The sequence below is a fragment of the Lissotriton vulgaris genome, chromosome 8 (assembly GCF_964263255.1).
Source record: "Lissotriton vulgaris chromosome 8, aLisVul1.2, whole genome shotgun sequence".
Lineage (NCBI taxonomy): Eukaryota > Metazoa > Chordata > Amphibia > Caudata > Salamandridae > Lissotriton > Lissotriton vulgaris.
In genome coordinates this window covers 127,024,366-127,049,117 of record NC_141696.1, presented here as the reverse complement: position 1 = coordinate 127,049,117, position 24,752 = coordinate 127,024,366, and the positions used below count along the sequence as shown (strand labels likewise).

At 43.1% G+C, this 24,752-nt stretch overlaps 1 protein-coding gene across 1 annotated transcript in view; it reads right to left on the bottom strand.

The window, feature by feature from the left end:
* The window catches only part of CHRDL2 (chordin like 2), a 638,416-nt gene extending 614,527 nt beyond the window's left edge, over positions 1–23,889 (bottom strand). The window contains exon 1 of the mRNA XM_086933239.1: positions 23,783–23,889. Within this exon, the coding sequence (XP_086789365.1) occupies positions 23,783–23,879 (97 nt within the window). The 5' untranslated portion in view covers positions 23,880–23,889. The remainder of the gene's footprint in view (positions 1–23,782) is intronic.
* Between the last annotated feature and the right edge of the window lie 863 nt (positions 23,890–24,752).

Here is a 24,752-nt window from a genome sequence, read left to right as displayed (position 1 = left end):
AATTTGCTGGGCGATGAGTGGCGCAACCCCACTCAGCAAATTACGAGTTCCTGGACCGCCAGCCTTTACATGGCGGAGCCTCACCATGAAAAGGTTGGTGGTGCATGAACAAAGGGGGCCCTGCAGGGCCATGGGGATACATTCAGGGGGCCACGACATGTGCACCCCTCTGTACCCCCACAAAGTTCCAGCACAGCATGGACATCTATGTCCATGCCATACTGGAACTTTTTTAGTGTTCCCATTGCGTGACCTGTTTTCCAGGCACCGCCATGGGAATAGCAAAGAACCACCAACCATATTACGAGTTGTGCATTTCCTTGGGTGGTTTTGCATGGAACTGGTGCAGCGGAGGCGGTGCTGCGCCGGCTTTGCTGTGCCACACTCGTAATCAGGCCGATAGTTTAAATCTGAAGTCTAAGTTTCGACCTGAAGTCTAACTTTACTAGGAGACCAAAAGTCTAACTTAGACAACAAGTCTAACTTTACTAGGAGACCAAAAGTCTAACTTAGACAACAAGTCTAACTTTACTAGGAGACCAAAAGTCTAACTTAGACAGCAAGTCTAACTTTACTAGGAGACCAAAAGTCTAACTTAGACAACAAGTCTAACTTTACTAGGAGACCAAAAGTCTAACTTAGACAACAAATCTAACTTTACTAGGAGACCAAAAGTCTAACTTAGACAACAAGTCTAACTTTACTGCTAGTAAAGTTAGACTTTTGGTCTAAGTTAGACTTTTGGTCTAAACTTAGACCAAAAGTCTAACTTTACTACTAGAGTTTTGGTCTAAGTTTACCTTTGTGAAGCAGGCGTATTGACTTTGTTGGCAGCAAGCCAGAGTGGGCAAAATCAAGCAACATTTGATTTTAGGAAAAAGAAACAACAATGACCTACATAGGCTTCAAGTGTTCTGGTAGCCGAGTGATTGGATAATAATTTGCGATGTTGAAATGGTCCAGGCCTGTTTTTTCAGAAGTGGAAGAAGCATTTGTGTTTTAAAGGCAGCTGCAACTAGACAGGACTTGAGTGATGCATTAAAGATGTCAAGTAAATGTGTAAGAATGTGCTTTTTGAAAGGAGCAAGGTAGGGCACTGGCGAGGGATCCAGATTTACACAGGTCAAGAAGGGAACCATGTAAATAAGGAAACAAAGTTATGCATCATCTAAATTTTAGACTGCATATTTATAACAGGCTAAGACGTCCAAGCATCAAGCAGTTCCTAAACAAAAATGTCATAATCAAGGAATTAAAATGTTGTGTCAGCAAAGTAAATAAAACAAAAAAACAAAAACTGGTGCAATTTGAAACCTTGAAAAGCATATGTAGACTAATTGCTGAAGAAGGTTGACCCAAAGCCCATGCTCTTTTTGATGGATGCTTCTAACCGCAGACTCCTCATATTTCAATTATCTCTAGGCGCCAGACTGGACCCGGAGAATTCTAACAGCAGTGAACCGACCTGCAAACAGTTGGTATTGTGGGGCACAATGTTGGCTCTATAGCACTCCAGAAGTGATGGAGCAGAGCAGCATATAAGCGCCATCTCAGCTTGCTGGTGTCAGTTTCTTTCCTTCCAGGTCCTGGATCTGGAACTTAAGTCCTTTCTTTGTCTTTTTATCAATGAATTCAAAATCTTTCAGACAGGGTGCGAGGGAATTATCTCCACTCCAAAAATACAGGCTTCAAGCTGTGCCGGGACGGAGGGAAGTCGAGGTTGACCACATAAGGTATGTCTTAGGTGCCTGGGATCCAGTTACAGCTTTAGGGTGAGTAACATGTGTGCATGCATGCACCAGAAGGAGATCCGGTACCGGGATGCAAAACTCTACATTAGTGAATACAAGAAGAGGCTGCAGTAGAAGTACGAGTCTCGCCCCTGCTCCAGGTCAGTATAATGAGGGTGGGAGTAAACCATCAACTTCCTCCTCATCATCAAGTCCTTAAGAGACCCTATTTGTTTCTTGCGCAACTTCATAATCAGAGCCAAATAGACAGTAAAGTCTTTGGTGATAAGTACGTCATGGTACTGGCACTCTGTTGGAGTCACTCTGCATAATAAGCAATAGGGCTTTTGTGATCTCTTAGTGTATCCTTGGTCAAGGTCGTGCCACTGTGGATTCACAGTCCGGCATTGGCATGGGGTCCGGGTCTTCCATTGGCACTGTTGGAGTCAGAATCAGCTTTGGTGCAACTGAAAACACTGTGGGTCTTGAATCTAGTGTAGAATTCTTTACCAGAGTTGGTACAGGTCTGGTACTGAATCCCAAGGGGACAGATTCAATTGAGGGGGCCAGTCTGTAGTAATCCAAGTAGAGGACCCTGCGGCTCCATGGGTCTCAAAGGCGTGTCAGAGGGGGCTCAAGATTGCACTAAAGCTATAAAGCATGGCCTGCATGAAGACCACTATCTGCTGTGGGGTCAATGACGGCCTGGGGAACTTGTCAAAACCAGCTAGAAATCGTCTCAGAAACAATACATTTTGAAGGAGTGCAAAGTTTATTTTGATGCTCTTGCGCCTTCTGTTTCGAGCTAGATTGCCGAATGGGGTCTTGTCTTGCTTCGTCTTTACATGTTTGCACTTGGACTTTGACTAAACCAAAGACTTCAAGCGTAAAGAGGATAGTTCAGGGGAATGGCCCATGACTTCAAGATTAAGGGATTAGGACAGTGGTGTGGTTGATCAGTGACATAATATCGATCCAACAAATATTGAGAAACACAACTATCAGAAATTAAATACCAAAAACAAAAATATCGACTCTGTATACATAACTTTAAAAATCACTAATATCGCGCACACAGAGATCATCAACAAAAATATCAAATTTTACATATAGATTGATTACAAACCTTTTAGAGACACTATCGCCACATATAAATAAACATATCCAATGTAAAAAAATATAGATTATCACAATATCAACTACATAAATATTGAGAAAATAACTTTCTACATTCATAAACAATACACCAAAAACCCAATATTTTCCTAAACCAGTTACATCAAATAAACCCTAAACTTATAGTAAACATCTATAATTAAATTAAAATGTATTACATCACCCAAAAATTAAACATTCCCCCCAGAAAATAGCACACCTACAAAATATACAATAAATACACCAAAATCATTATAATTAACTATAAACATTAAAATAAAAACAACAATATAACATTTTATATAAAAACAAGTAAAATCATACTTAAATTAAACAAAGTATATATAATACTAAAAAAAGAAAACAAATTAGCATTTACCAAAGAAGGATTTAATTGATAGTAAAAATTCTAAGTATACTAAATCAACCAATAAAATACCACTACAAACAACTTTAACCAACAAAATAACTGAAGCAAATAAACAAACAATATAAAAGACACACTAATTAAAGCAAATAAATACTCCCCAAAAAAAACACTGCATGAGGAGGAAACTGCTGGATTCTCGCAAGAAATGATTATACATGAAAATATACATCTCTAAAACTACATATTCAAGTAAGTAATACTTAAATTTGAACTAAAAATCAAAGATTACTAAACTAGAACAGTATTAATTAACAAGTACATAGCAACACACACAGTACATTTTATCGCTATACACAGACGAAAAAAACAAGAAAAAAAATTCCAAACCAACAAACTGCTAGAAAATCTCGACTATAACAAAGCATTAAAAATAAATAATAATAAAGTAAATAAATATAAATCATGACTTTGAAACGTATCCAAAGAGCGACCAAAAATAAACCTAACTCCCTAAACCTCAACAAACTAGCAAAATATAAAATGTTAAATTACTCCTAACTTTTTTTCCTCTTTCTACAGAAAACAAACACCTGCTCCACGTTAAAACAAGCTGAAAGGAAAAGGTGAAAAAACATGCAAAACATCGCAACAAAACATGCAAGTAATTAGATATAAGTAACTGCATTTTTAAATATATAAATAACTAACATGCAAAAGTTAAACTATGATATATATTTATGTTATTAAACTACCTACATATATAATAACAGACTGTGTCAAATGTATCACTTCACAAGAAAGAAAAGCAATTATTAATTCACATGGGCTTCACCTACAGCCAGGAAGGAAAGTGCATTGACAGAACTATAAATTGGAAATGTAATACATTTTATTCTAATGCATGCTATGAAAGGGCAACTACCAAAGAAAATGGTATATTTTTGTAAAAGAGCACAACCATCCCCCAAACATTACAGAAATAGATGTTAGAGAAAGTTTGCGAGATATAACAAGGCAAGCAGTAGTTCTCAGGAACCCACAAGCAAAATTCTTTAAGACATATGTGACTATGTGACTACTACTGAGCCTCCAACTCGCATTGCTTTTTTAATGACCCTTTAATCGCGCTCGTTTTTATTCTGCTTTTACCTTTAACTGCTGCTCTGGCGCTTAGCGCAAACCTTCATTAATTGTGCCTACCTTTAGTGGAACGCTGCTCTGCACTGTGCACTTTTGATTTTTGCGTATTTGCACATTTCCGGTCACTCCCGCTCTCAGCGCTCGGCCCCAGCGGTTCCCGGATGTGAGGCGGGACCGCATTGCACCGGGGTTGGCGCTCTAGTTTCCTGAATCGCCCGCCCCTATTTCACGCGCCAATGCGTCGAGCGCGCAGCGGTCGCGCGCTGCGGGCGCGCCGTCTGCGCGCCGAAGGAGCGCCAAAGGAGGGCCCGTCTGTGCCCGTCCGTGTCCCGGACGGGCCCAGGGCCCCGCCACCTCCTTACTCACCTCGATGTGTTCGTGGTGGCTCTCTGAAGTATACTTCTGAGGAGCTAGTTGCCCTCAATACTCTCAGCTGCGATGCCACTAAACACTGGGAGGTGCTTGAGACTACGCTGCATTGTTGTCCGGCATGCGGGTTCCGTTTTATACACCAACCTACCCCTGTTCCTATACCCAGGACCAATTTAGATAATATCAAAGCTGGACTGATTAATTCAAGATCTATGGTCAGCCACGCGGCCGATATCTTTGAGCTGCTCGATGGCCAGGAGCTTGATCTCCTTTTTATTACCGAAACTTGGCTCACTGAGTCATGCATGCCGGTGATCGAACTTGCTATTCCACGCGGATTTAGGATCGCGAGGATGGATCGACCATCTGGCAGGGGTGGCGGTGTGGCTGTAATCTATCGTGACCACTGGGCAGTGGTGAGTGAACCGCCAGATTTACTTGGCGATTCAGAAATGCTACACTTTGCTGTGGTTCTTTCCCCCCACTTCACTTTGGGAGGCACCCTACTCTACCGCCCCCCCGTCTATGCCGGTAGCTTCGTGGGCAATATTGAGGAGGTTATTGTTCCCCGGGCCCTCAATTTTTCTCGCTATCTCCTGCTGGGTGATTTTAACATCCATATGGACACTGGGGATTTGCCTGAATCAAGGGGTTTGGCTGATGTCCTTGCGCTGGCGAACCTGACACAATGGGTGAACTTTCCCACTCATAAGGCTGGTCATTGGTTAGATTTGGTCTGCTCTAACTTTGAGATCACTATGTCACCCCCTATGAAGGTTACCTGGTCGGACCATGCCTTAATTTTGTTCACTTGGCCCTTAGGTTCTAAAGTGCTGAGGGATTTGCCTGCCCCTCAAGCTCACGCCCAGAGAATAAATGTAACCACCTTCTCAGATTCGCTTCTGGCTAACCGGCCAACGTTGCCATCTAACCTAGAGTCTGCAGTGGATTTATTCAATGCTTGGGTTAAACAAAGCGCTGTTGTGCCCTCCAATAAAGGTGGCAGTAAACGGGTCAGGTCATCGCCCTCTAAACCCTGGTTCTCCCACGCTCTCAGGGAACTTAAATCCGGTTGCAAAAAACTGGAGCGAGCCTGGCGCCGTGAATTCCGCCCTGATTTGAAGAGTGATCTGCGGAAGGCGCAGAAGGTTTACTATGCCGAAATTAAAGCTGCCAAAAGTAGGTACTTCTCAGAAAGGATAGAGAAGGCGGACAACAATGGCAAAGAAGTCTTTGCCATTGTTCAAAGTTTCCTTTCTCCCTGTGCTGCCTTACCAGCTCTTCCGGCCTCCGATCTCTGGTGTGAAGAACTGGCCTGCTTTTTTGATAATAAAATCATCAAAATTCAAGAGGAGCTCCAAAATTCCAGTGGGCTTCTTCGGCCCTTGTCACCCTTCGCTTGTTCTGGGGGGAAGCAACCTACTAGCCAATTTACCACCTTTGAGCCAGCTGTGCAAGCGGACGTGCTGGCCATCTTGGAGTCACTAAAGTCGGGTTCACCCTCTGACCCTTGCCCCGCCAGGGTTCTGGGGGGAGCTGCGAGCTTGGTATATCAGGAGGCCACTAAGGTGGTCAATTTGTCTCTGTCCTCTGCCTCTGTGCCACCTTGCTGGAAACAGGCGAAATTGCTTCCCCTCCTTAAGAAGCCTGGCCTGGACCCTCTAGCCACGTCCAGCTATCGTCCGATATCGCTGCTCCCGGCACTGGCGAAGGTCTGTGAAAAGGTTGTCTATAGGCAGCTGAATAATTTTATTGAGTCCTCTCAGGCCCTGCACCCGGCTCAATCGGGTTTCAGGGCGGCTTTCAGCACCGAGACGGCTCTGGTGGAAGTTTCGGAGGCCATCAGGGAGTGTCTGGACGGAGGCGGCAGAGCGGTCCTGGTTTTGCTGGACTTATCTGCCGCCTTCGATACGGTTCCCCACGCTCTGCTGCTGAATCGGTTGGCAGAGGTGGGACTGTCAGGCGCGGTTCTGGCTTGGCTGTCCTCGTTTCTGTCGGAACGGACGCAGCAAGTTTGGATGCCTCCTTACGCCTCGTCTCCCAAGAAGCTCAGCACAGGGGTCCCCCAGGGGTCGACGTTAAGCCCCCTGTTGTTTAACGTTTATATGACCCCGCTGATCTATCTGGCTGAGCAGTGGGGAGCCAAAATAATGGCGTACGCCGACGACACTCAGCTGTTGTTTACCTGGCCTAAGAATTGCCTAGATGCTAGTGTCGTCTGCTCCTGTCTATCCAATGTCTTTCGGTGGCTCCTGTCAGCCCAACTTAAATGCAACGAGGACAAGACAGAGCTGTTGTTTTATGGCAACTTTCCGGCCAATTTTAAGGATCTCATTTGGCCGCCTGATTTTGCTTGTCCCAGCTCTCTTGGAGGCCCGGCCAAAAACTTGGGGGTCTGGTTCGGACAGGATCTTAAGTTTGAAGTACATCTAAAAAAACTTACGGCGACCTGTTTTGCGACCCTCAAGTCACTAAAAAGGTTCCTTCCACTGCTCCATAGGGAAGCAAAAGAGACGGTGCTGCGTGCTCTGATTCTATCAAGGCTGGATTATTCCAATGCCCTCTTTAGCGGTCTTCCTAAATATCTCATCAACCGTATGCAGATTATTCAGAATGCGGCGGTCCGACTTTTATTCCATCTCCCAAGAAGAACTAGCGCTTCTGCTCATCTCCGAAAGCTCCATTGGCTTCCAGTGGCCCATCGTATTGTGTTCAAATCTCTGGTCCTGGCCTTCCGTGCCCTGCATCAACACGGACCACAATATTTGCACAAGAGGTTCACGTTTTATTCCCCTCGCCGTGCACTCCGATCAGCTAATCTCCTTCTGATGTTTACGCCTAAAATCAGATATGTGAGATTGGGTGGTCAATCTATTTCTGTCCAAGCAGCTCGATCCTGGAATGCCCTGCCTCTCTCTTTGCGTGCGTCAGCCACACTGGCAGAATTTAAGAAGGGGTTAAAAACTCACCTTTTTAATCTCAGTATCTAGTTGCTTCCCTTCTTCCTTGGTTCGGCTCTGTTCTAGTTCACATATCGCGCCAGGATACTCTGTAGTAGCAGAGCGCGTAATAAAATCTTTTATACATTATACATATACATACTGCCCAAAGTCCTTGAAAACATAAGAGGCCACCTACTATCTATCCCCACTTTAAAACGTCTAATTACACCACTAAAAAAGCCACCATGATACCTCACCTAATCCTAAAACATACCAAGAAATAGACATACCAGACCAATTAACAATTACACATAGGGCCTGATTACGATGACGGGTGGACGCCTCCGTTTCGGATTAGAAACCGCCCAAGCATAGGTCGGCAAGACCACCGCACAAATTGGATGTGCCCACCCTATGGGTGGTTGGAAATATCAATTTTTCAATGGCAGCATGTGCGGCGGGCGGAACAAAGGCCTGCAGCCAAAGCTGCCATTGAAAATTGGATGCTTTTTAAATATCCATGCACCGGGTGACAGGCACATAGAGGAGGCCGCGGAGGGGCCCTGCTACAGGAAAGACTGACATTGAAAGGCTGTCGGAAAGTGACATAATAATCCCAACGGCAGAGCCCAGGCTGGCTCCGCCATCATTATGGGATTGTGATTCTTTCTGTGCTCCGACGGACTCATTGAGGTCGTCGGAAGAGCAGCGCACGATCCCTTTGCATCATAATGCGGTGGCGGACCACAGGAGCACATGTCAGCTGCGGTCCGCCCGAAATTGTAACTGGGCCCATAATGAAGAACTCTTTCTTTTACATGACAATCAAAATAATGAAAAATTAATCCTTTCACTCAGATACACACCAAACATGGTGAATATCAAAACAGCAATATCCCTTTCATATACGCTCTACCCCCAAATAAAGCTGGAGTTCCCACCGCAGTAGTCGGCTCTTCGGAAAGCCAACTCTTCATACGGATGGAGGTGAAACTCCTGTGTACCGCCCTGTGGTGGCTGCTTTTTTCCAATCACGACCCCGGCGGTCTGTGGTGTGCTGGAGGTGTCGACGGTTCAGCCGTGGCCTTTGCAGTAGCCAACCACCCAACTCGTAATATGGTGGTCGGACCGCCGAGCTCGTAATAAGGCCCCAAGTATAGAATATTCCACTAATAGCCAATCTGTCTTCAAAGTCAAAATAATTATAGCACTAGCCCACGTTCCTGTGAGAGAGGTAGTCAACCACAATAACTTACAAATAGAAAGCCCTTTCTACCAACAAAATGAAGTCCCCTAATGGACTATTTCATAAACACCTGGGTTGGCAGACTGCATCGGTCAGGAAACAGACGCCAAGCCAAATACCAGATACCATGTTGGAATGTCAATGATAGCACCCAGGCACAGAAAGCCAAAACAAACAACGCGGTTGAAGGATGGAACAATGCCTTTAAATCCACACTAGGTAGAACTCAACCTATATTACACAAATTTAAAGAAGCATTACAAAAAGAACAAAGCTACCAAGAATGGAGAATAGACCAATCTATTACCCAAATTGGCCCTAAAATTACCAAACAAACTTAAAAAAATTAAGACATGCTACAATGTAAAGTCAAAATCTTCATAAATAACAAAGGACTAGACTACTTAGGAATAACAGTCAAATCTATCCTCTTAAGTATACATTCACCTACCAAACACTACAACATACTCAAACACAAAAAACCACATGTGTATTTTGATAAAAATATGAATATGTTATTACATCGTGGGGAAACTATATAAAAAATTAATAATCACTGCTATAATACAAGTATTAATAACTGAAAAAACATATATAACACTAACCAACTTTAAAACAAATTCAATTCATCACATCAAATAAATGCAACACATAATGCAAAATAATTCCACATAATAAGAACATAAACATAACGTAAACAATACAATATAACATTTTCCAATAACAACAAAACCTTTATATGAAACGTACTGTTTTGTAACTGCAGATACCTTGCCATCACCACATAACAACAAAATGGTAATCCACCACAAAAGGAAGAAAACAAATATAAAAATCCTCCCTCAAAAAATACAACAATATTAACAATCCAATCAAAAATCCCTCGAACCAATTTTAAGTCTGTAGGTTCCATAAAAAAACTAAAAAATGTTTTTTAAAAAAAACACTTCAATAAGCTCAGAAAAAAGGAAATCTAAGTAAAAATAATTTGTTTATAATAAACTAAAACAGATTTCCTTCAAAAAAGAAAATCATAAACTCCAACTTCCCATCAAAATTGTTCGTAGACAAAAACCTGCAAAAGAAACATTTAACACCCACCCACACAATATATTACAGTTCCAAATATACACATACATAATATTTAATCATGAAAACATAATTAACATCACATCTTTAAAATAACATAATCATACAATAATATTTTTTAAAAATCAACGCAACACAACAACATAGTGCAAACCACCAACAAATACCCTTCTAAACATACCAAACACTCTTAAACAACATTATACCCAACTTGTAAACATTCACCCTAAATTACCACTACCCTCAAAACACTTCAAAAACTCCCTAAAAAAACAAACTTACCTGTTCTGACGGACAACAGCACCTAACCATGATTAGGTTTCTGAAAAAAGATCCAAACTAACACCAACAGATGACGAAATAGAAGCTAGTGGTAAAATAAAATGGTTGACAAATGAAACTAAAAAAAGACAATCTCCCCATAGAAATCAATGGGCAATATTTGTAAATGTTTAATAAATGTTTAAAAAATGTTTTACAATTATTAATATATTAAAGATATCAAACAATGTTGTAGAAAATGTTATAAAAAATGTAAAGTATGAATTAAATATTAGTATAAAATATATACAATTATTTAATATATACTAATTATAAATATGTTAAATGGTGTTAAAAAAATGTACGTAAAAAAGATTTTTTTTAAGTTTAAAGATTAAATTGAATGTAAAATATCAATAGAAAATTTACATTATACAACCATGTATACAATTTGATTTATTTGTGGGTTCTTTACAATTAAAAAAAAGAAAAATTTGTATTTACTTCACTTAAAAATTATTATTTTTATTTTAAAAATATACTAGCAGCCCACCCCAGCGTTGCCTGGGGCAGAAAGGGGCTGGGGGCAGTACTCCCGCCCCGACTCACTCGCGCCCCCCCTCCCGCCCCGACTCACTCGCGCCCCCCCTCCCGCCCCGACTCACTCGCGCCCCCCTCCCGCCCCGACTCACTCGCGCTCCGACATTTTCATTTACTGCTGCCTCCTTCTTGCCTCCCCCTGCATCACACAGTCTCACTTTCCCTTTCCTTACCTGTGCCGCCCCTCCTCACTGCACAGCCGCTTGTCACTGCACTGCTGCTCCTCCTTCGTCGTCATCATACACGTCGCGGCCAGTGCTAGGTCCCGGCCGGCGCTACATTCAGGGGACTACTTTGTTTACATACTTAATTTTTTTTATTTACTTTTTTTTAAAATTTATATAGCCTATGTCCATCTACCCACCGTGACATTTTCATAGATGTATCGGGTGTGTAGATTGGCGCTGTGGTTCCCGAGTTTACCTGGCCAAAAGGTGCAAGTTCTCTCTTTATAATAGTAGTATAGATTTGACAAAATGTAAAAGTATACAGTAAATTAAAATTGTCAAAAATTAAAGACATCGTATTATTATACTAAATTTGGGGGAAATCTTAGACACTAAAGGGGGTGAATTGTACAATTCCCACTCCAATCTAAGCCAACTTTGGGAAGGTGTTCAACACTAAACGGGTTAAACAATGCACAAAAGGACAACCCAATATTCCCTTGTAGGCTTAGGTAACTGTAATAAGGCAGGTAAAGGTACCAACAAGGGATTCACTTGAAAACAACATTTCATTGGTGATGTCTATAAATGGAATCTCAAATAAAATGAATATTATTTAATTTATACAAAGTAATTTGAAGAGAAATAAATCAATCGGTAATGCAGGTGTATGTGTTTTCGAATTTGTATTGGAAAAAATAAATATTCAAACAGATAATGACAGGGGTTCAATACAAATAATATCTCATGGTACATTGACAGTGCCTGTTACAGTGTAGGCAAAATGTCAAAGTTTTTTAACATATGTCCACGTACTTTGTACTAACTTTCATACATACACTTAAAGAATGTCTTAAGAAAAAATAAGACTCTTATGGGGGTTATCAATTGCCCTAAGGAAAGATTAGTTGTGTGTTGATGTTTCGGTCTCATTTGTTGTGCATCCACAAAACCATCTTCAGGACTATACTATTTAAATGCAGATGAAGGAGCCCCAAGAGGCCATTAGGTTGGTATTTGGCTGGGAATTACAAGGCACCAGGTCTGGGAGACTGACAATTCAGAAATCCAATGAGATTGTGCTCCCAGGAAGGAATGAGTGATGTTCAGCAACATTTACGGAACGTGAAGCAGGTGCTTCTGATGCTTCAATGTCTGGACTGATTTATTTATTTACTTATTTAAGGAGTTTTATATAGCACTGGCCGGAACCGGTGGTATCGGAGCGCTTTACAACTATTTTTCGCAAGAGAAATAAAAATAGAGCAGTGTTAAGCAAAGAGGTTCGGAAAGTCCAAGATCTCTGGGTAATGTTGAGTAGAACGTGAGTCCTGAGGTAACCTCGATGATTGCACAATGTCTTGGGTTGAACTGATGAAGGTCGATGTGAATACAAAGTCAGAGAGCAATTGAGTTGGGGCTTGCGTTACGTCAGCGGATATCCATTCGAGAGGGAGCTGTTGAGGAAGAGGAAGAGGACTTTAAGTTGTTTTTTAATTTTGTGAAGGACAAGATAGTTCTGATATCTGCTGGGATAGAATTCCAGATTTTGGGCACGTTTCCAGCAAAGGACCTTGCAGCAGTTTTTTGTTTGCGTGTTTTCATACGGATGAGAAGTAGGGAGTTGGAGCTCCTGGGTTTTCTGGTTTCCCATAGTCGAGTCTGGATAGTACCAGTGATTAGGTGGCTTGTTTCAGATCTTTGGTAGGTATGAATGGTTTAATTTTATTGAGTAGCTTCAGATTGAGGAAGGCACTCTTTGCTGAGTTTTTTATGTGATTGGCCATGTTGAGTTTTGGGTCAAGGGTCATCGCTATTGATTTCACAGAGTTTGCCAGAGTAAGATTACGGTTGAGGGCGTCCAAAGCATTTAGCCATTCTGCAATTTGAGGGCTCTCTTCTTTGTTGGAGATGAGGAGGAATTCAGTTTTTTCTTGATTAAGTTTTAGGTGATTTAGAGACAGCGTTTGATGATGTCATCTAAGGAGGAGAGTTCTAGATAGATCTGGGTGCCATCAGCATAAAGGTGGAAGGGGATGTTAGCGTTTTAAGTATGGTGGTGAAGGGTTCCATGTATATGTTGACCAGTTGTGGTGAGAGCACTGAACCGTGTGGTACTCCCCTGCTGACGGGGTGTAAGTCGGAGGAGGAGTTTTGATTTTTACCCTTTGTGAACCTTGTGTGGGAAGGAGGAGAACCAACATAAGACTGATTCTTGTGGACAAATCACCAAAATTTGTCTGGACATGAAGTAACAACAATATTATGCAGACTAAAAATATACATTAAAATCATATTAAGTAATTTTATCCCAGAAGAATTCTTTCAGTTTATGCTGAAAAGAGGCAAGTGTTGAAGTAAGGGAGTTTGTTTAACCATTTACACAACACACACCACATAACCATATCTTGGTGACAGACACAAACAGACAGACAGATAGATTTGAGGCACAAGCAGATGCTGCATCTAAAGTGATCTTTTTTCTCATTAAGGGCCAGATGTACAAACCCTATTTTGCATGTGCAAACGGGTTTGCGACCAGTTTGTGCATGCAAAATCTAATAGGGCCATGTATAATCCCTAGTTAGCGAGTCACAATTTTCTTGCGATTTGCTAAATGGGAATTGCGAGTCTCTATTAGAAAGGGGCGTTCCAAGGGCGTCCCTTCCTAACACCGAGTCAGAGACCTATGTAAGAATGTTTTGCAACTGCAACTGCGGTTGCAAAACACTCGCAATTTACCACCCTCTTCAAGAGGGTGGTAAAGCACTCAAAAATGGTAAGGGGTCCCTAGGGGACACCTTTCCATTTGAGAATGAAGGGTAAAATATTTTTTAGGGTCAGGTAGTGGTCCCAGGGACCACTATCTGCCCTTACAAAATTAAACAAAGACGTTTCATTTTTCTTTTATTTCCTTTAAGGAAAACGGGCTGCATTTTTCAAAAAGAACTGCTTTATTTAAAAGCAGTCCCAGACATGGAGGTCTGCTGAGCCCAGCAGGCCACCATGCCTGGGAGGGCCAGCCATTCCTAATGGGGTCACAAACTGCGAGTGCCTCATTTATAGGCATGAGGCTGAATTTGCGACCCCATTAGGAATCGCTAACAGTGTCTCAGGCACTGTTGTACATGGCATTTAGCGACTCGTAATTGAGTGCAATTTGCGAGTCGCTAAATGACATGGTCGTACATCTGGCCCCAAGTCTAGCCAGATTTAGCGCTCTCACCATCCCAGGTTAATAAAAAAAGCCCTCTTTTCCACTGACCTGTTCAATTGTCAATCAGAGTTTGCTTCTCCCCATTACAGGAAATAGCATGGGGCAATGGGATGGCCTACTTTAGTCACTGACTCTCCTACAATGTGCATGGGGTCATTTCTTGCTCATGTGTACAAATTCACCCAAAAAATAAATGCCCTTCACTGCCAGGCTGCTAAGCCAATATTTTAACAACGCTGTTGCATTTCCATTCTTTAATCTTTTGGTGATTATTTTACTCACACTTGTGTGTTTAAACTATTCCCTTAGGTTACTATAATTCAAAACTAATTTTACCTTTTTTTGCACAAAAAGTGTCCTATTTTCCTGTGATGTGCATTAAAACTAAAAAGAGTTTCTATACATGTTCCAAGTATACCTGCTAAGAAGCACTTGCAATGTTCTATAAAAAATTATATCTGCTGATTTATTTATTGTAGAGTTTTTTTTTTATTTTATTTCAAGCATATGCGCCCACTATGTTTAGATCATGGCTTGTTCTCTTTTTTCACTCTTTTAGAGCAATTTCTTACCAAAATATATATATATCCTACCACCCTGCAAAGGCCAGTCCTTTTGGCTTTGACTGTGCTTATTTTTCATTTCATATCAGTGATGTGCCTTTGGCATAGGTTGAAAATTAGCCATCTTTCAAAGCATATAGTGCTTCTCTCGAAAACTGTTTTCATTTTGGGCAATTCACACGTGTTAACACCGCTCTGTAAATAACCTGAGGGGAAACATGTCAAATGTTGAGCAGGCGCTGAAAGAACAGGAGACAGATTAGATTTCACATGACTTTCCAAGACACCCTGAGGACCAACTACACTTAAGGAGCTGAGTGAGGTATTTACTATTAAGTTGTACAGGACTGGCTTAAGGCCTGTGCAACTGGTGCCGCGAACTGGGTGCCAGGCTTGGGGGGGGGGGGAGATGTCATTTGTGCTCTGCTGGAAGGGATGGGAGGACAGAGCAGACAGGTCAGATGTGACGAGCAGGACACGAGCAGCCTGCACGTATATTTGGGTTTGCACCGATTTTCAAAGGATAATTATAATGGGAAAATAACCTTGGTGGTTAATGTACTTGCTGGTGAGATCTGTGCTTTGTCTAGTCACAGTTTTGACTCACCATAAAATACCAAAGAGGTATAATGTGCCTGCTGGAAAGCACAACCTATAACATACAGATCACAGATTTGTATTTTATGTAGATAGCTCAGTGGGTTAGTGCTTTTATCACATATATCCTTGTGTTACTTGCAGTTCATAAGTAAGGTTCCCTGTTTTCTGTTTGTACAGATAAATACAGAGAAAAAAATATATAGTTATCATCTGTGGTGTTCCTATGATTGGAACCTATCAGGTATTCAAGCATGAATGCACATTTATCTGTTAAATAAATGTGGAAATATACTAGTTTCAACTTTATTTAGTCACAAAACCCAAAACAACTATATATAAATACATTAGCAAAAACATTAGCAATTAGCAAAAAGTAAATATGGATAAATATAGATCGATATGTCAAAAAAAATACCACAAAACCGGGAGACCTGTTACAAAGCTTCTGACAGCACAATGAGCTATAAGCCCACATCAAACATCTGCATACAGACTGCAAGGCATGGGTTTAGATGAGAACCTTTTTGTTTTATCTCTACCTTTCTTTATTTTAAGGTTGCTAACAGAGTTAGTTTGGGCAGTGATAAATTATAAATAATATAAACAACCTCAACTACTGTGTTATTTTTAAATTATGAGTTTGTGTGTCTCCAGACCAGGCACTGTTAACAAATAAAGCAAACCAGCATGGGAGGCATCTGTCTCCTAAACCTTGTAGCCTTCATTGTCTTATGTAAGATTTCCTGTACATTGATTTACATGCTTGTATGATTTCTTGTCTCTGTATAATATGTGTATGATATAAAGTCCTGTGACACCCTACATCAGGATGAGTAGCTTTATAAAAGAAATTATATAAACGTGAGAGGGAGGTTATAGCGAGATGTGGAAAGTGAGAATATCTGTGAAAGAGGGGATCATGAGGGGCGTCACCAACAAACAACGTTGCAGTGGGCGCGGCCAACGCAAGAGCCGGCCCTGAACGTGTGGGTTCTACTCAGGCAGGGGTTGTATGGAAGCGGTGTCTCCTGGCAGGCGATAGCAGCTCAACTGAGTGTTGGCACACTGAGGGCCACCCAGTTAGCCCGGACACCTCTCAGACAGAAGGCACTTGCCCACAAGCACTGCATACAAAGCCACTTCCAGCAAGCACTGCTGGTAGCTGGCAGACCTGGGGTTTCACACACTCCAAAGAGGAACACGTCAGAGGGGTTTGGAGATGTTCCTCTAGCAAGGGTGAGGCGGAAATGCTGGCCAAACCATGGCAGATTCCATTGTACGACAGACCAGGCATTCCGTTTCTGCATCTGGCGCTGTCCAATACTGGTATGTGAAGGCCCAGATTAACAAAGAAATCATTCAATGTGGTGCAGCGAGTAAAGTTACTATGCTGTGTTGCAAGAACAGAAAAGAGCAGAGCAGCACTGTTGGACCTGTCAGCCTTTGAGTGGTCTTCCCCTAAACTTTGCCTATCCCTGCTGGTTTTGCTGAATTCGTTTTTGTTGGCCTTAGGACTATATGCATAGGTACGTATATAATGGTCAGGATCTATGGATTCTAGTCAAGAATTAATCATGAATAAATTTTCAAAAGAATTATTTAGCAAAAATTACCAATATGTAGTACACAAAAGCATTTATTTCAACATTTCTGTGACATTGTGATTCACACTATTAAAATGGAAACCACAAACATTGAAGAGAGAAAAGGACCAATTACTTCATTGGATCAAATGAGGACTGGAGGACATAAATCTCAGAAATTTTCTTATATAACAACGCTCTTGTGGAGACAGTTCTTAAGAATACGATACATGTTAAGTATTTACAAAATGCGCTCGAAGTGACAAGGAAAAGGAGACAGTTAAGTGGGTTGGGTTTGGTTGGGTAGAGGTGAGGACTGGGTAAAGGGTGTTGTGACCTTATTACAATCACAGTGGTTTGAGATGCAACCTTTACAGACTAATTTAGTTCATTAGTTCCGTTCAATTCTTTAACATAGGATCCGTATTAATCAATGGGTTGCTTCCTATGTTAAGAAAGTAAGATGCAATCCGGTCTACGTTTCGACCCCTGGATTAAGGGTTGATTGAAGCCTCAAGCTGGGGTCTTCTTCAGGACAAAGAGGTACAGGAGCGCTTCGTGTAGGGCCGTCCAGTGGCCTATTGAGGATGGACCTGCGTCGGTTTCATAGTGTTGTAAGGAAGCAAGGGCATCCGTGGTTTTCCAATCAAATGGTTCATAGTCTCAGGTCTGGGTGCGTCCGGATAATATGGATCAATCTTGTTTGAAAGTTAAGCACAGCGTGTCCTCAGGACTCAATCGGAATAGGTGCTTGTATCAGCGCTGCCCGGTCGCGAGTTAGGACTATATGCAGCGTACCACTGCTAACCAGTGCTAAAGTGTGCGTGCTCACTCCCTAACACGTGGTAAAATTGGCTTACACCTCATGGGCATAGTTAATTTAGTTATAAATCCATAGTAAAGGGGTATATCATATACCCAGCTCCAGTAAATTAAATGCAACTAGTGGGCCTGCAGCATTTACTATGCCACAGAGTCAAGTAGCCCTTTAAAACCGGTCTCAGGCCATTGCAGCCTGCGTGCAGTTTTAAATTGCCATTTCGACTAGGCAAAATAACCCATTTGCCAAGGCTAAAACTCCCTTTTTAAAAGGGCAGGATGCACTGTATTTAAAAGGTTGAGCATTTAATTGTAAGTATTAAATGTCCTGGTGATGTAAAACTCACAAATCCATTTTTCATTACTGTGAGGCCTACCTCTTCAATAGGATAGCATTGGGTTACCTTATTACATTTAATAAGTGATATGTTTTGTTTGGGACCAGGTTGAAAAGTCATGTTTGGTGTCTAGGGATATGTAATTTAAAATCAGGGGAATGCTGTGCGCATCTGTTTAATAGAATTGATCTGATGGAATTGGAATGAATGAGGCTGCATAACAAAGCCTGCCACAGGGAAATTCCTAAAGGGATCTGGTACCCGAGAATGTATAAGTACTGTAAAAGACCCGACTGTTGATACGATGTATCTTGCTATTTTATATGTGAATGTCACTGCGTTTGCTCTGCTATGTTTTCCAAACCCAATAAAAAGAGTTAAAAAAAGACTTTAGGATTTCTACTATGTAATCAAAGGAGTGCACTCTGAGGCCAACCAAATGGTTAGGACAAGAAAATATATCAACAAGGAGAGAGGTAGGGAGAATCAGAGACACTCTCTTGATCCCCGGTTAAGTATCAAACAACAAAAGAAGAGAGGTCTGGTCAAGCACAAAGCTACCAGAAATATGGAGCAGAGAGATAAGAGGGTAATTTTGATCACAGTCACTCTATTTGAGTAGGAAAGCCCTCACACACCGACCTGGTCAGTGTCAAGTGCCCTTTGTAAGAATTGTAACTTTAAATCTGAGTTCAGCATTAAAGAGGATTTCATTCCATTTCCCCCAAATCTTTGTCCATTTTTGTGGGAACCCCCTGCCCTTGTATGCCACCCTTTCCACCTGCATGCACTAGTCTATGTCCACCTTCCAATCTCCCAATGTTAAGACGGACTCAGCTCTCCAGTTCCTGGCGATATTGCTTTTGGCCACGTGAGACCAAGCGCAACCCAAAGTCTATCACTCGGGGTTAAGTGTATTGCCTCCGAATGTTCAATAGGCACCACTGAGTTGAGGGCGCTATCTATTCTTTACACAATGTCACCATATCACTGCCTTCCAGTACACATGCATTGTCAGACAGTCCCACACCATGAGGAAAAAGGTGCCCTCCCGACCACACCCCCCAGGGCACTGTGAGGACTCAAGCCTGCCCATCTTAACCAGTGTTGTGCATGCGTAGTAGGTCCTATGTCAAACCTTAATTTGCACCAATCTGAAATGGGAACAGATAGCTACTTCTCTGGGGACGCCACTGCCTCTTGCCATTCAGCATCCTCCAGTTGCCCTAGGTCCTCCATCCTTTTTTCGCGCCACCTAACCAGGGTATCAGGGGCATTATACAGAATTTTGCTATAGGTTGGAGAGATTGCTTTTGTCTGCATTTAGTCATCTAGGAGCCTATCTTCTAACAGACACGACTCGGGGAGGCCCTTCCCCTTTGGTATTGCACCCTCAGTGCATGTCTTATCTGGAGGTTGCGAAATGTCTCAGACGGTGCCAATTGGTATTCCTTTTGTAGGTCACCAAAGGGCTTTACCTCTCCACTTGCCCACAAGTCCCCCACGCATGACAGGTTCCACAACGGTGTAGCCTGGGTGATCTTGCCACGCCATCCTAGTACCGCTGTTTTAGTGTGTTACATTTTGACTGCGGATGAGGTCGCGATCAGTCACAGCTTGTTATGTTTCCCAGCTGAGTCTGCCCCATGGGGGCACATTTTGCCTGTCCATTCTATACGCAGATTCACAGAGTGGGAGATGGACTCAGTGAAGTAGTGTGGCTCACTGGTTAGAGGCGGCGGACCCGAGAGCAGAGGACGGCCCGGGACCAGGGTTCGATTCCCGGCGCGGCAGGTTTCTGGACCAGGGTCAGCGGACTCGATAATTCTCTCGCCTTGGTGCCCACTCTGATCAGCGATCACACTCGGCAACTCTGGGCATTAGCTTGCCTCATCTTCACTAACGGCCCCACCAGACTGCCGGGGATGCCTGGTCTCACCCTGGAGATACCCATTAAGGGACCATCTCTCAGGGAAGCCAGGAAGGGTTTCGCAGCGGTCGAAGCGCCTTGGGACCCTACGGGTAAGTAGTGCGCTATATAAATGCCTATACATTTACATACATACATTCTCTGCCGTGAGTTGGGCGGCCCGGTAGTGCTATTCCTATATCGTACCAGCTCCTTGTCAATTTTTTTTAAAGCTATTCTGGGGACTCCCCCATCCCAGAGGAGCTTTCGCACCGTGGCGTCGACCGCCCGTAAGGATGAGAGTGGGACTGGGTATGGCGAGTTATGGAGGGCATATAGAAAACGAGGCAGTGTCATCGTTTTATACTGGGCCACTGTCCCTAACAGGGACAGGTGCAAGGCTCTTCAATGTTGCAAGTCTTCCTGAAGGCGACTCAGTAAGGGCTCTAAATTTCGCTCAGGGAAGACAGCCGGGCCCTTAGTAATATAAATACCCGAATATTAAAACCCCTCTGTCACCACCCGAGCTGTGCAAGATCCAGGGAGTTGTGGATTGCTCCCATGGAGTATGGATATCAATGACTTGTCCCGGTTTGTGGTGTACCCTGAGTAGTTACGATACAGGTTGAAGATGTGGAGTGTTCCATGTAGTGTGGGGTATGGGCTCGCCACATAAAGAAGGATGTCATCTGCACAGAGGGAGGTTCTATCCTCCCAGTCTGAAGGCCATCTCAGCTCTCTGATTAACGAACGGGTCTCCCCTTATCCAATTCAATTCAATTCAATTAATTTATATAGCGCGCTACATACCCAGAGGGTCTCAATGCGCTTGGAGAAGGGTGGGGAATTACTTGTCGAATATCCAGGTTTTAAGTTGCTTTCTGAATGCTAGGTGGTTCTGAGTGAGGCGAAGGTGAGTGGGAAGTGAGTTCAAACCGCTAAGGGTTCCAGTACTCGGGCAAAGATCAACGGGGGAAAGGGGCAACCCTGTCTCGTGCCTCATTGTAACTGAAAGACCGCTGACATTGCTCCGTTCACTGTCACTTGTGCCAAGGGATCTGTATATAAAAGCCGAATCCACGAAAAAAACTTCACCACCAGCTACATACTGCTCTCTTCTGAACAGGCGTGGCTCGTTGCTACACTTTGTGTGACGCTTGTAGTATCCACAATCCTCCGAGAATTTTTCTGGCCCCACTGCCGTTATCAACCCCGGACCCCAACTCGAATGACAGAGTGAGTGAAAGAGTGAGGGTGCAGGGACACTTCTATGGCGGACACTGCACTAGTGAGGTTCCAGGTGACCACTGTCCAGTTCACAGCCGGTGCCACTCCAGGAGACACACAGCACCCCTTCTAATGACGGCTGCCCGGAGTGGGCTCCGGCTGGCACAGCCCTCTGCGCGCTCTCTCTCTCTCTCTAAGTTCGCCAGGGTGTGTGTGAGAGAGAGAGTGGCACGGAGGGTGGGTCCGCGGGTGCAGACAGGACTGTGGCACAGAGCGAGCCAGGGAGAGGTTGTGAGCAAGCAAGAGACATTTATTAACTCAGTTACTACGCCTGTTTGCTATGCATTAACACCCCCCACCCTCTCCGAAATTTGAGCGAATGTCACACACTGCTCACAAATAAATAAATGTACACATTACAGCAAACTGCCCCGTGTCAAATTTCAAGCGCTTCGCGTAAGTTTTGCATTTCATCACACTACTATTTATGTATCTGACGTACTCGCAAAGCGCTACATAGTCAAAAAACTAATTCAAAGCGCTGCACAAAATATGAACTCAAGGCAAGAATAAAAGATCGGATAGAAGAGAGTAAGGAGGAGAATGTTTGGAAACAAGGAGGATTACTTTCAATATAGGCAGGAGAAGGGGATGAATCGTGATTTGCACAAGATCAAACAAAGCAGCTTGCGGAGCTGGGACCTGACCTGCAAAGCTACCTTCGAAGAACCAAAAAACGTCACTAGTCATAACAAGTAAGCACCTTTAGACAAACGCAGGCGATGCTCATTAAGGTACTGACTTTGGGCCGTGCTGGCAAAGATGAACTTACACTTTCGGGTAAATTTATGAGTGTTTGCTATTCACAAAAGGATTTACGAGTAGTATCTTTGGGAGAGCGGAGTCTGCGCACATAAAAAGTTAGTTCTTTTTATGTGCTGAGACTCCGCAATCGCAAAGATTCTACACGTAAATCTCTTGATCAATAGCAAACAATCGCAAACCTACACAAAAGTGTAAATTTACCTTTGCGAATCAATACCTTAGAGCTGTTAGTTGTCTACGGCGTCCATGTGGCTTTCTCCAGCAGAGTCACACGGTGCGCTGCCCCGACCTCTCTCACACGGGGATGCGACCCCTCGTAGACCGGTTAAGAGCCCAGCTCTGGGAAGTTAACAGGTCGCCTCTGCCATTTCTTTTCGTTTACAAGCCACGGGCTAGGGGACTTTTCCAACCATAAACAAGTCTTTCAAAATGCCACTTACATAAATGAAATTCCGATCCAATCGAGGCAGTTTTTACAGCAACACACTGACAACGCACCCTGCTTCTAAGCACTATAACAACAATGTGCCCAATTCGACGGTTTTCATTAAGTTTCAATAATGTAATGAGCAGATTTAGGGTAGAAAGCCTGCGACCTGTAGGCTGCACGCGCGTCTCCACAGAACTCGCAACCAACAGCGCTGCCCTACCCATGTTTTACAACAAATAACAGCTGCTTCTTCAGGAATCACCTAATAGAGCTAAACGGAGACGTTACTTAATTGAAACAATTAAATAAATGGCAGAAGAGACTTGCTGGATTGTTTTCGGTGACGTGCATGTACCTCGTCGTCCCCGATTTAACGATTGCTTTATTTAATAGACATGCACAGATGTTTATACACACACATTCAGAAATAGTTCTACAGACAGGCAGAACCAGATTGTAAAATAGACACAAATATATAACGAGAGATGGAAAAGACCACAACGCATACATATATAATCTATAGGGAGAAACAATCGTATAGAGAGGAAGGATAGATAGATAGATAGATCAGATTCGAGGCTCACACAGACGCTGCATGTAAATTGATTTTATTTCTAATTAAGACTAGCCAGCTTTAACACTCTCACCATCCCCCGTTAATAAAAAAAGTCCTTTTTATTCACCGAGCAGTCTTAGGGAGCAACAAACGTACAGAAAGACAAACAGACCGAGATAGATAGATAGATAGATAGATAGATAGATAGATAGATAGATAGATAGATAGATAGATAGATAGATAGATAGATAGATAGATAGATAGATAGATAGATAGATAGATAGATAGATAGATAGATAGATAGATAGATAGATAGATAGATTCGGGAGAGACGGTGAGAGAATAAGAGAGCGAGCCGGAGAGAGAAGGAGAGAGGAGTGCAAGATACACATATAGATTAGAAATAGATCAACTAGTTTCATAATCCATAAATTTAAATTCCCACTCAAACAGACACATTCGCAATCTGGATGAGTAAAATAAATTAACTGTTCAGGGCAACAGACACTAATCAGAGTTTGTATAATAGTAACAATATCAATACTAAGATTATTAATAATATTTCCAATGATAATATTGATAATTCCCCTGCAGGGTGTGCATAAGGCGCTCAGCGCAGTCCAAGGGTCAGGTTGCTACTTACGCGCCCGGGCCCTGGCGTCCACCTTGGAGGCGAGCAGCAGCAGGAGCAGCGCCAGCCCCAGCAGAGAGGCCATGATCGGCCTCAGCTCGGGTACCATGCTCGGGAAAACCCTGGTCCTCTCAGAGCCCGGGCGGACCACCAGGCACTTTTAAAAGCGGCCGCAGAGCGCGCGGGAGCCAGCGTGACAGCGGCGCGTGCGTCAGCGCGGCGGCCGCGGCGACCCCTGCCGGCGGAGCGCGGGACTGCAGGCGCGCGGGAGCAGCGCGAGCCCTGGCCATCCCGGCTGGGGGGTTACTTAACTGCGGCAGTCCACGTGCGTGCAGAGTCGGGGACCTGGACCTGTCAATGACACAGTGTGTTTTAATTTCGTGGCGTCTTCGTTGCTGGTTTCCCAATTAAGCTCTCAAGAGTGGGTTGTGAATTTAGCTAGTGGCAGAGCAAGGTCAATATCATGACGACAATTTTTATGTTGCGTTAGATGGTAACTGAGAGCCACCAGTGTGAACACCAGCTACTCAGCCTAGTTGTTCACTAGTGTCCTTGCACCAGTGGTCTACACACGTTGTTGCTGTATGCATGATGCCATGAAGGAATTCCAGGTACTTTGAGAGCTTGTCAAATGCAGCACAGGAGGTAGACAGCAGCGCTTCCTGAAGGGAGGGGGAAGGGAATTCACAGAGGGTGGTGGGTGGACTGGCTGGAGGCCAGCTATTTTTTTTAAATATTTGGGATAGCGAGGAAAGGCCTTGTTATGCATGACTCTCCATTACTCCTCTAACCCTGTGGAGCATTTGCAAGCAGGGGCATATGCTTTTTTAGGGTCATACATAACATAAAATTAGAAAAAAGTACATCACAGGAATTTTTTTCACCTTGGAGTTCTAAGTGAAATCTTAGACAACTAAAGTTATGCTCTTGTTGTCTATTTGATGTTACTCAGAACCCCTCATTGAAAACATTTACTGTTACT